The 11,749-nt window shown below is 52.7% G+C and overlaps 1 protein-coding gene across 1 annotated transcript; it reads right to left on the bottom strand.

The window, feature by feature from the left end:
• Positions 1-8,890, bottom strand: LOC307062325 (protein DGCR6). The gene is made up of 5 exons (XM_079718010.1): positions 8,776-8,890; positions 8,528-8,688; positions 2,013-2,113; positions 1,006-1,146; positions 1-479 (listed from the first exon to the last, which is right to left on the bottom strand). Exons 1-5 carry the CDS (start codon positions 8,883-8,885, stop codon positions 396-398), a joined length of 597 nt encoding a protein of 198 aa, XP_079574136.1. The 5' UTR covers positions 8,886-8,890; the 3' UTR covers positions 1-395.
• Between the last annotated feature and the right edge of the window lie 2,859 nt (positions 8,891-11,749).

The following is an 11,749-nucleotide window of genomic DNA, read 5'->3' on the forward strand; positions in this document are numbered from 1 at the left end:
TGCAGGCCATGCTGAGGCGTCTTTATTTCTCGGGGTCACATGCAGCTCATGAGCCTTTCCTACTAGGGGGCTGCACCTGCCAAGGGAGGGGCCGAGAGCAGAACACATCAGAAACCTGGGGCAGACAGCCGGAAGGCTGGGCCCACTCTTCCCTTTACCTTCCCACCCTAGCTTTGGACAAAAAAGCCCAGGTGAAGGTGGGTGGCGGACGCAGCCCAGGTCCACCTAGCTTCTCCTCATGGGGTGCCCCTCCTGCAAGCAGCTGGGAGGGTGGTGGCCAGACTTCAGGAAGATGAGTGCCACTCAGCTTTCTGCTGCCTTTGGTGACCGTGGGACAGGGCTGTCTTCCCAGCCAAGATGGGCAGCCGCGGGTCACTGGCAGGAACCCTGCCTGGTCATAGTGCTGCCTTCCCCACCTGGCAGCCCCTCTGCTGCAGCTTCCGGATGAGTTCCAGTAGGTTCATCTGTAGCGTCAGCTCCTGGGATGCAGAGGGGCCACTGTGAGGTCCCCTTTAGCCCTGGCAAAGGTCCCAGGAAGCAGCCTCCTTTACCCAAGGACCCAGGGCAGATACCAGGAGAGCACCAGGCTTGAGCCCATGGGGCTGACTTCCAGTGAAGCCTGGCTACCGCCTGCCAGAAAGGGGCAGGTGCTGGGACTCCACCTGTGGCAAGGCCTGCAGTTGCCCTGGCTCGGCACAAATGGAGGTGTGTGCAGGGATGTAGGGGAACTGCACACGAGGCCCTGTAGGGCACAGCGAACCCGGGGAAGGTGGGCAATGCCCTGTAGCCACATGGCTTACCCTCCCGTGGCGGAGGCAGTCTGACCAGCCTCCGTGCTGAGCGCAACGCAGAAACCCTTCCTGGAGCCTCCCTAACTCACCACGTCCCCTGTCCCCACACACCCTGGGCCTGGGCTCCCCAGCGACCAGCTAAAACCCCATATGGAATCTAGCCTTGGGGACCAACATCCCCTGGGCTGTGCCGGGGCAGGCCTGTGCCACTGACCTGTGGGTTGGTGGTCACATAGAAGCCGGCGACCCCTGCCTTCTCCAGTGTGCTCTGCTGGTCCGCCACCTTCCGGTCCAGCTCCAGGACAATCTTCTGGTCCATCGCCCGCTGCTCCTCACGGATCCGGTGCTCCACCGCCTGCCGCGGTGAAGGCAGCTCAGGGGCTCAGCCTCCTGCCCATCAGGGCCTCACACACACATTCCTGGCCTGTCACCTCCTCTGGCCCCTCCCCACCTCCCAGTGGATCCAGCTCCCAGACTATGGATGAAGCCCGTACTGCACCCAGGTCCGTCCCTCCTTAGCCACACAGAACCCTGCAGAGGGGCTCAGGTGACCTGTCCCAAATGCCCTTACTCCAGCACCTCCTGTCAGGTGTGCTCCCTTTGCTGTGCCAGGCCTCGCTCAGCCCTGACAGCTCGGGACCACCATGAGCTGGCCAGATGCTGGCTCCACCTCTGCTGACTGTCAAGCTGGCCACCATTTCTGGGCCTTTGCATATGTTTCCTCCCCACTGGAGCTGTGGCCAAGCCCGGCTCAGCACCTCCTCCCTGCATACCCTGGCTTGGGGCTACCTAGGGACCCTGCACATGCCTCCATATGCACCCCACCACTGGTGGCTTCTTGGTTATGGGTGGGCCTCTGTGTTGTTCCCAGGCAACCTGGGAGCAGGACTTGCTGGCTCCATCATCCCACCACTGCCCTCATCCCCAAGGCCATGGGGCACAATGGCCCCCACTCACACCTGCCCTGTACAGGCCCAGCCCATTAGGAGCTGCTGTCTCGAGGAGCAGGTGGAGGGGAGTGGGGGGATCACACAGTCTCCACCCACTCCAAGCACACCTCAACCCCCAACAGTGAAGAGCCACATGTGGGCACATGCAGCCTTCGCGGCCCACCCCAGGCTGAGGCCCAGGCTGGCCAGCAGCTCCCAAACGACCCAGAGCCCCTCCTCTACGGCCCTCTAAGCAGAGCCCAGGTGGTGCCCACCCTGCCCACACCCCTACCTCTAGCTCGCGCTGCTGGGCCGCCTGGAGCACAGGCAGGTTGTGGGGCTGGCAGGCCTGCTGGGCTTCCTGGTGTTTCTGCCGCAGCGCCTGCCTGAGCACTGGAAGGGGACAAGACCAAAGGGGCATCAGCAGGTGGCAGAGAGGTAAGAAGGAGGGGGTCTGCTCCAGCTGTCCCACCACCACAGGGAAGCAGGGCAGAGGCGTAGACGTGAGGGAGGCCTGCACCGGGAGCTGGGTGGAGCTCTGGACAGCCAGCCCCCAGCCCACTCAGGTGGGCCCTCACCCAGGGTACGGCCCTTCTCCAGCAACAGGGCTCCAGGGCACTAGAGAAGGGTGAGGCCAAGCGTGTGGTATGGGGGTGGAGCCAGGGCTGCAGCCTGAGCTCAGAGAATTGGGGATATGGAGGGGGGAGACTGCGGTCTGGAGGTTTCTAGGCTCAGATGCTGGCTACAGGCCAGGAGTCCAGCGTGACCTGCCATCATCCAAGGGACATCCACTGAGACATCCAAAAGACCACCCAGGCAAAGGCCTGGGAAAGGAGGACGAGGAGAGTGGCCTCTGCCCTGGGGTGTGGCAGTCACTCCCCCTCAGTGCTGCCCTTGGTGGTGATGAGGGGTGCAGAGCCACCCTGTACCCTATCCACGGCTCCTAGAGGGAGTATGGCGGGCACAGACCCTGGGGGGCCCAAGGATGGGATGAAATAAAATTCATATTTTAAGGTAAGACAAGCAACATTTAAACAAAAATTTTTTTCTGCCTATCTGAGCCTCCTCCCTCCCCTCCGCTGTGCATTGTGCCTCTGCATTAAGCATGAACCGGACTCCCCAATGGCAGAAATACCTGCTCAACCACAAAGATCAATTTTTCTCCTGGTGCCAGCCATGTAACTCCTTAGGAGGTAACATTCCTTTCTCAGTCCTGTAAGGGGTCATGATGACCCACCACTGGCCTTGTACGTGCAGACGTCTTTGGTGGACTTTATGGACAAGGCCACTATATCATTTCCCTTAAAGACAGCAATTGGTGCAGAACAGACAGGTCAGACGACCTGGGGAGACACTGGGCTGGAGTTCTCAGCTTAAATACTTACTGATGACCTTATTAATGTCACTAGCTATATTTCTGCCTATTTTACGAGATTATTGTTTCTTTCATGACCAAATGTGTGGCTGAGCCTCCAATAAAGATAATGATGATTAGAAGACCTGAAACAACTGACCAAATGTATAGTTCTGTAAGATCAGGGATCGTAATAGTGTAGCTCTAGATGTGGGAAGAAGCAACAACAGGGCAATAACAGACTAGTAGGACAGGCAGCCCAGAGGCCTTGGGCTACTGTTAGTTAACAGGGCCTAGTCTGGTAACAGCACATTGAGTGGCCTATCAAGGAAATCCTCGCCTGACCTGGGAATGAGCATTCCTAACACCGTGGGACAAATTGGTCATGAAATGCCTCCCAAACCTTGGTCGAAATTAAGACTGAAAGAGGGGCTTCCCTGGTGGCGCAGTGGTTGAGAATCTGCCTGCCAATGCAGGGGACACGGGTTCGAGCTCCGGTCTGGGAAGATCCCACATGCCGCAGAGCAACTAGGCCCGTAAGCCACAACTACTGAGCCTGCGCGTCTGGAGCTTGTGCTCCGCAACAAGAGAGGCCGCGACAGTGAGAGGCCTCGCACCGCGATGAAGAGTGGCCCCCACTCTTTCGCCGCAACTAGAGAAAGCCCTCACACAGAAACGAAGACCCAACATAGCCAAAAATAAATTAATTAATTTTAAAAAAAGAATAAAGTAACACTGATTAAAAAAAAAAAAAGACTGAAAGAGAAGGGACTGTAACAGAGAGAATGTTGCCCACCACCCAGTTCTACAAGAATCAAGTCATTAACCACTGCAGTCACTGACCTACCTGAAAGGAATTCAGGGTGAAGGTTGGGATGAGGCACTTTGTGCTCTGGGAAAACTGGCAGAACTGGCCCTCAGACACTTGAATATTTTCAGGAGAAAATTTTATGAATACAGTTTGTTGCATCTTCTCATACTTAGAAATGCACTAAAACCATTAACTAAGCTGTCTGTTCCTCGTGAACAGCAGTAACCTTCTACCAAGCTGCATGCTTGGTTACATGTACCCCTTCACCAAAATCACATATATACTGGCCTCCCCCCTCACCTCTTTGGAACAGTCCTCAGAGCTTTCGGAAAGACTGTCTCCAGGTTAGAATCCTCAGGTTGGATCGACTAAAATTTTCCATTTCTTTCTTAGATTGACTATTTTTTTTTTTTTTTTTTTTTTGCGGTACGCGGGCCTCTCACTGTTGTGGCCTCTCCCGTTGCGGAGCACAGGCTCTGGATGCGCAGGCTCAGCGGCCATGGCTCACGGGCCCAGCCGCTCCGCGGCATATGGGATCCTCCCAGACCGGGGCACGAACCCGTATCCCCTGCATCAGCAGGCGGACTCTCAACCACTGCGCCACCAGGGAGGCCCTAGATTGACTATTGATTAATTTTTCAATAGATGGCATGAGCCAGCAGAGGCCATGTGCCAGGGAGTCTGTGTTGCTCCAAGAGGGGCCACCACGACCACCAAGCAAAGCTTCCACAGTCCCCACTAATTGTACAGGACTGGACAGAAGAGAAAGGTAACATGGGATGTAAAGAAACCAATCACAAAACAGAACACTCAATACTATGCAGCCAAAATCCTAGACTAGTAAGTGTCAAGTGGCCAGATCTCCCTTGTGAGGAGGGGTCCCGGCTATAAGACACAAGCCCACCACTCGGTCCCTCGGCAGAGACCTCACGTTACAGCCCTTCTCTGGAGGACCCCTGAGGTTCCCCAATCTCCTGTTTCTTCGCAGTGCGTGCACATCTCGACTATGGCATTTATCACACTAAGTGAGTCTGAAGCTGAGGGCTACCCTCAAGACATTTCCATAAACAAAGAGATGAGAAAGACACTCCCCAGTTAACATTTACAACGTGTGGAGGCAGGATGCAAGGAAACAGATAAGTGCAGGGAAATGTCATCTTCACCCCATTTATCAACGTGGCTACAAATCTCAGGTCAACTTCCAGATTCCACGGGGCGAGCAACCAGAGGCAAAAAGAGAGCTGCACCCACTGCCCAGGCGGGGGCGTGGCCTTTGCAATGACCAAGGAAAGCAATGGCAGCCAACCACCACCTGCTAAGTCAGAGGAAGGAAAAGCAGAAAGTCACAGGCACTTTCCCGCTGCTGACAGCACAAAACCTTCCAAAGGACAAGAAGCGAAGTGTCTGAAGAGTTATCAAAACTCCCCACTAAAAGGAACCAGGGCTCCATGGAGACACAGCTTGTTCCCCTGCTGCCCCCTCCCCCTTTAAAAAAATTATTCTGAGTTCTTGATTTGCTCCCTGAGCTACTAAGCTCTGGAGATAAACAAAAATCACCAAAACGAGAGCAAATACTACTTACTGACAGCCTGCATTTGGCACAGACCCAGTCAAAGGCAGGAGGAGTGGGAAAGTTTTACGGTGGCAAAGGAGAAAGGTCCATCCTGATGGAAGGTTGCTGGTGTGGGGAAGCTGGAAGCAGGTTGTCAGAAGAGGGGCTGAGGCTGGGAAAGAACAAGAAAAGATGAGCCTGAACACCTTCCTGTACCAGAAAGCAAGAAGTGCTCCAAGAATGATGGGGACACATCAAAAGGACACAGGAGCCAGCCCACTGTTCTTCCACTGGCCAAATGTGGCATGATTTGAACATTAAAAGGCAACAGCTATGTACTTTGGATTTGTGAGTACGCATCTCATTCCTCAATAACAATGTGTACAGGGACCTCCCTGGTGGCGCAGTGGTTAGGAATCTGCCTGCCAATGCAGGGGATACAGGTTTGATCCCTGTTCTGGGAAGATCCCACATGCCGCGAAGCAATGAAGCTCGTGTGCCACAGCTACTGAGCCTGTGCTCTAGAGCCCACGAGCCACAACTACTGAGCCCTCGTGCCACAACTACTGAAACTCGTGCACCTAGAGCCCGTGCTCTACAACAAGAGAAGCCACCACAATGAGAAGACTGCGAACCACAACGAAGAGCAGCCCCAGCTCACCGCAGCTAGAGAAAGCCCATGCCCAGCAATGAAGACCCAACGCAGCCAAAAATAAATAAATAAAATATAATTATAAAAAAACAACATGTACAAAGACAACCACTCAAACATTTAGGGAAGAAGTAGTACCAATTATACACAAATTCTTCTGGAAAACCAAAGAAAACACTTCCCAACTCATCCTGTGAAGCGAGTATCTCCCTGATACTCAAACCAGACAAAAATGTTACAAGAGAACTACAGGCCAATGTCCATCACTAGCATAGAAGTAAAAATTCTTAAGATTTTAGCAAATCAAACCAACATAGACAAAAAAGAATAGTTCATCATGACTGAGTAAGGTTTATCCCAGGAATGCGGTTTATCCCAGGAATTTTAAAAACAATGTAATTCACCATCGTAACCAAAAAGCCACTTGATCATCTCAATAGATGCAGAAAAAAGATTTGACAAATCCCAACATCCATTCCTGATAGAAACACACTAATCCTGGGGCAGATGTCTATCATCTGCCCCCACAGGAAAGGGACCTCACATCACTAGGAGGAATTTTTGCCACAAACACTTAACGTGTTTATCGTCATGCTGTCCAGTTTACAGGAAACACAGAAAGTGGAGAAAGAGGTAAAATGTCAACACGAGGAGGCAATCCAACAGATCCACAGTGGGGACGTTCTGAGGCAGAATACCCTGGACTCTTCAAAAAGTCAGCGCCACAATAAATGTTGGGAACTGTTTCAGAAGCCGAGACCAAAGTAACCAATGGCAATGCATGACCACACACTGGATCCTTATAAAGGGACAGACAATTTGAGACAAGTTTCGGTATGTGACCGTGGACTCAATGTCAGAACACACCCTAGAATGATTCATTTCTATCCATTGTGGTTACAGAGGAGAGCGTTCTTGTTCTAGATCGCTGGTTCTCAGTACTGGACCAAGGCTGACCCCCAGGCATGTCTGGAGACATTTCTGGCTGTCACTATTGGGGGAAGGTGCCACTATCATCTAGTAGTTAGAAGCCAAGGATGCTTTTAAACATTCAGGAAAGAACCATTAAGACCTGTCCAAGGACTTCCCTGGTGGCACAGTGGTTAAGAATCCACCTGCCAGGGCCTCCCTGGTGGCGCAGTGGTTGAGAGTCCGCCTGCCGATGCAGGGGATACGGGTTCGTGCCCCGGTCTGGGAGGATCCCATATGCCGCGGAGCGGCTGGGCCCGTGAGCCGTGGCCGCTGGGCCTGCGCGTCCGGAGCCTGTGCTCCGCAACGGGAGAGACCACAACAGTGAGAGGCCCGCGTACCGCAAAAAAAAAAAAAAAAAAAAAAAAAAGAATCCACCTGCCAAAGCAGGGGACATGGGTTCAAGCCCTGGTCCGGGAAGATCCCGCATGCCGCGGAGCCCGTGCACCACAACTACTGAGCCTGTGCTCTAGAGCCTGTGAGCCACAAGTACTGAGCCCGCGTGCCACAACTACTGAAGCCCGTGCGCCTAGAGCCCGCGCTCCACAAGAGAAGCCACCGGAAGGAGAAGCCCGCGCACTGCAACGAAGACCCAATGCAGCCAAAAATAAATAAATAAAGAAGAAAAAAAGAAAACCTGTCCAGCCACAAACGCCAACAGCGCTGCTGTTGAAAACCCTGGTCTAGAGGAATGCTGAGGACCCCTGGTGAAGCCCTGTGGTGTTGCACATACTTATGGACACAAAGAACTTTTGTCAAAACTTCAGTTACGGAGTGTAGCTGGAGAACGTATAAGTATTCATTATATCATACTTCCAACTTTTCTAAATACTTAACCTTTTTCAAGTAAATAAAAAGTTGGGGAAAAATAAAATAAGAAAGGTGGGAAATCTGAGGGGGCGGGAAGAGCTGCCCAGCATACCTCGCAGGAAGGGGCTCCGGAGGCCCCTCCCATTCCCAGTAGGGATGCCTGGGAGGGGCCAAGGCTCCCAAGGCTTTGGCCAAACGCGTGGCTCAAGTGGAAAAGTTTTCGGGTTCTGGAGGGTGCCTCAGGGCTCAGTGCAAGGGAACGTGATGCGCGGTGGAGAGCGAACTGACACTGAAGGGCACTGCAGAGCTGTCAACACTGCGGGGCATCACTGCGGGCGGCCAACCGCCAACACCAGACCTGCCAGTGGGCTGACCAAGCACAGAGGCCTCGGGCCATCCTGCCTGGAAGGGGAGTGAGGGCACGCGGGAGCGCGAGCAGGGAGTTTCTGGATGTCCTGTGAAAAGATGACTGTGCAACTGACAAAGTAAAACCGACTCGACCCATTTGTCATCAAAGGCCCCGCGCCCTCGATCCGGTCAATTTCAAGGGCTTCTTTCGAACGGTATCCGCGGAAGGCCTCCGCCCGCAGAGACCGGAACTGCCCGGGCAGGCCGAGCTCCCGCGCGGGGAGCTGGGCCGTCCCGTCGCCCCCGCGCACCTCGGTGCTCGTTCTGCAGCCGCAGGCGCTGGTTGTACAGGCTCTTCTCGGTGAGGTGCTGGATGTCCAGCAGCCCCTGCACGATCTCGAAGACGGTGCCGTCGAGGAGCGCCAGGGCCAGGTCACTGAGCGTGGTGTAGGACAGGCGCTGCTGGAAGGAGCTGCGGGAGGAGGGCGCGGTGAGCGGGGCGGGGCAGAGCCGCCTGCCCGCGCGCCCCGCCCACCCCCCGCGCCCCGAGGCCGCGCACCTGGGCAGCTCCTTGACCAGGCCCTGCAGCGCCGACAGCAACTGGTAGTGCCGCTCCTGCTGCCGGGCTCCGTCCACCGCCTCCTCCAAGGCGCCGGAGTACCGCTCCATGGCTCCCGCACCCCGCCAGCCACCGCCGAAGCGACGCGCACCACCTACGTCAGTCCCCAGCGCGGCGCGCCCCGCCCCCTTTCACGACAGTTCTGAGCACAGCGCGGCCCGCCTTTGCGTCATCCACAAGGAGGCTGTCTCTGCCCCACCGGGGAGCGTCCCGCATTGTCCCCGCCCCTTACCCTGCCTCCCCGCCCACGCGACCTCGGAGGCTACTCCACAGCCTCAAAATCGCGAGATTTCTGAGAATTCTCCCCCGCCCGCGCGGTGGGCGTGGACCGAGGCCCCGCCCCCGCCCCCGCCCTGCATTGTAGACTGTGCTATAGGCAGCCTGTGCTTTTTTTTGCTTCAGTTGGCTATTTTTCTGGAATCAAATTACAGTAGTGATTAATAGATTTTATTTTTTATATCTGGAGAAAAGGATTTGTTAGTTTTATAATTTTTCTTAAGAACAAGCATATGTATTTAGTAGCTCCATTGCACTAGAACAGTTTTAACTCACAGTGACTTGTGAAATCCACCTTCTCCAGGCCTGTGTGTTGAGAGCTTCCTGTCTTATCAAGTCATGGGTGGAGAAGAACAGGCTGTCCTGTTAGGTGGCAGGATGTTTACAAGTGGCACTGCTTCTTCTAAAACATTGGTTCTTTTCAGACTTTTCAATTTTACACAAAGGCTAGAGTAAAATGGTAACAGTAAACCCGCCAACTAAAAATTGGCACTTGCCATCTACCTCTACAAGGATTAAATCCCAAGACTGTTGCAAAAATCTTGGCTCCCTGTGCACCGATGCCAAATAAAAATATGGAGACAGAGGTTTGGAAGATAGGAAGTAGCGAGGCTTAATTTTCTTTGCCAGGCAAAGGGAAGACAGTAGGCTAGTGCCCCTAGAACTGTGCCCCACCCCGCCAACCTTCCTGGGGAATTACAGGGATTCTTATAGGGGAGTTCGCAATCCGAAGTGAGTGACAAGGATCAAAATGGTGAAGGTCATGCATTCTTCTTGCATTATTTCAAAACAGCCACCGCTGGAGTCAAGCAACACGGTAATTGCGTCCGGCAGCCCGGTAATTGGGTCCGTTAGTCTCTGGGTTATCGGTCTGCGATCTCCTTTCTGAAATGCAAACAACAAGGGGTGATTTGCTACAAGAGGTTACAGGGGGAGCAAATACCAGGTACAGAATGTAAATTACAAAGGATTGGGGGTGACAGGTTAGCTTTGTGAAGGACAATTCTAACTACAGACACTACAGATTAGTAACAGTTAAAATAAAACTAGGATTAACTCTTTCAGGCCAGGTTGTTTCTTCTCTAGCCTGCTCACTGTTCCCTTTATTTTCCTTGTTCTCAGGAGAGGGGAAACTTCATTTTTAGTTTTGCTGCAGCAATCCTTATCCTAAAAAAACCTCATGATTTCTTTTTTCTTAAATAAATTTATTTATTTATTTTTAATTTATTTTTTATTTTCGGCTGTGTTGGGTCTTCATTGCTGTGCGCAGGCTTTCTCTAGTTGCAGTGAGCAGGGGCTACTCTTGGTTGCGGTGCGCGGGCTTCTCATTGTGGTGGCTTCTCTTGTTGCGGAGCACGGGCTCTAGGTGCGCAGGCTTCAGTAGTTGTGGCTCACGGGCTTAGGTGCTCCGCAGCATGTGGGATCTTCCTGGACCAGGGCTCGAACCCTTGTCCCCTGCATTGGCAAGCGGATTCTTAACCACTGCGCCACCAGGGAAGTCCCCAAAACTCGTCACTTCTTAAGGACAAATATTTTCTGACTCCCACCAGAGTCAATAACAATTATTGCCAGGCAACTTTTAACAACCTTGTGTCTTTTTGTCTTTATAAGCCCCTGACCCTTTCTCTTCCCTAGAACACTCTTTAAGGGTTACCTGAATCTATGTGTCCTGCCAACTAAAAATTGTCACTCGCCATCTGGCTCTGCAAGGATGAGATCACCAGCCACTGCAGTCTCAAAACACACCCTGAAAGGAGTTCAGGGTAGAGATCAGGAATGAGGCACTCTGCTCTGGGAAAACTGGCAGAACAGGTCTTCAGACGGGAGATTTTATGAGCCCAATTTCTTGCATTTTCTCATATCGAGAGAAGCAGTAGCATCAGGACTTCCCTGGTGGTCCAGTGGTCAATGATCTGCCTTCCAATGCAAGGGACACGGGTTCGATTCCCTGGTCGGGGAACTAAGATCCCACACGCTACGGGGCAACTAAGCCCACGCGCTGCAATTACTGAGCCCCCACTCTGCAACTAGAGAAGCCCGTGTGCTGCAACGAAGAGCCCACGCGCTGCAAATGAAAGATCCCATGTGCTGCAACTAAGACCCCATGCAGCCTAATTAATTAATTTTTAAAAAAGAAAAGCACTAAAATCATAAACTGAGACATCTGCTCCTCGTGACTAGCAGCAACTGCCTCATGACCAGCTGCAATCTTCTGCCAACATGTGTGCTTGATTGCACACAGCTCCCTTCACCAAAATCACATATATACTGACCCCCCCCCACCCCAACCTCTTCAGAGCAGTTCCTCAGGGCTATCTCAGAGGCTGTCTCCCAGGCTATAGTCCTCATTTTGCCCCCAAATAAAACATAACTCACAACTCTCACGTTGTGTTTTTTTTTTTTTCCAGTGGACACTCCCAAACACAATTCTTAAGATCCCAAATAAACCCTTTCCCTGTTCGCAGTCTCCTGTATTTTATTTTTTTTGGTTGTCACACTTAGCATTATACATCTAAGATTCATCCATGTCTTTGCATAGGTTGATGGTTCATTTCTTTCCATTGCCAAATAGTATTTAATTGCATGTGTATGGGAGGAAAAATAATTTTCCCTCTATACTTCTGTGTTCTTAGTTGAG

This window comes from Hyperoodon ampullatus (genome assembly GCF_949752795.1).
Source record: "Hyperoodon ampullatus genome assembly, chromosome: 13".
NCBI classification, from domain to species: Eukaryota; Metazoa; Chordata; class Mammalia; order Artiodactyla; family Ziphiidae; genus Hyperoodon; species Hyperoodon ampullatus.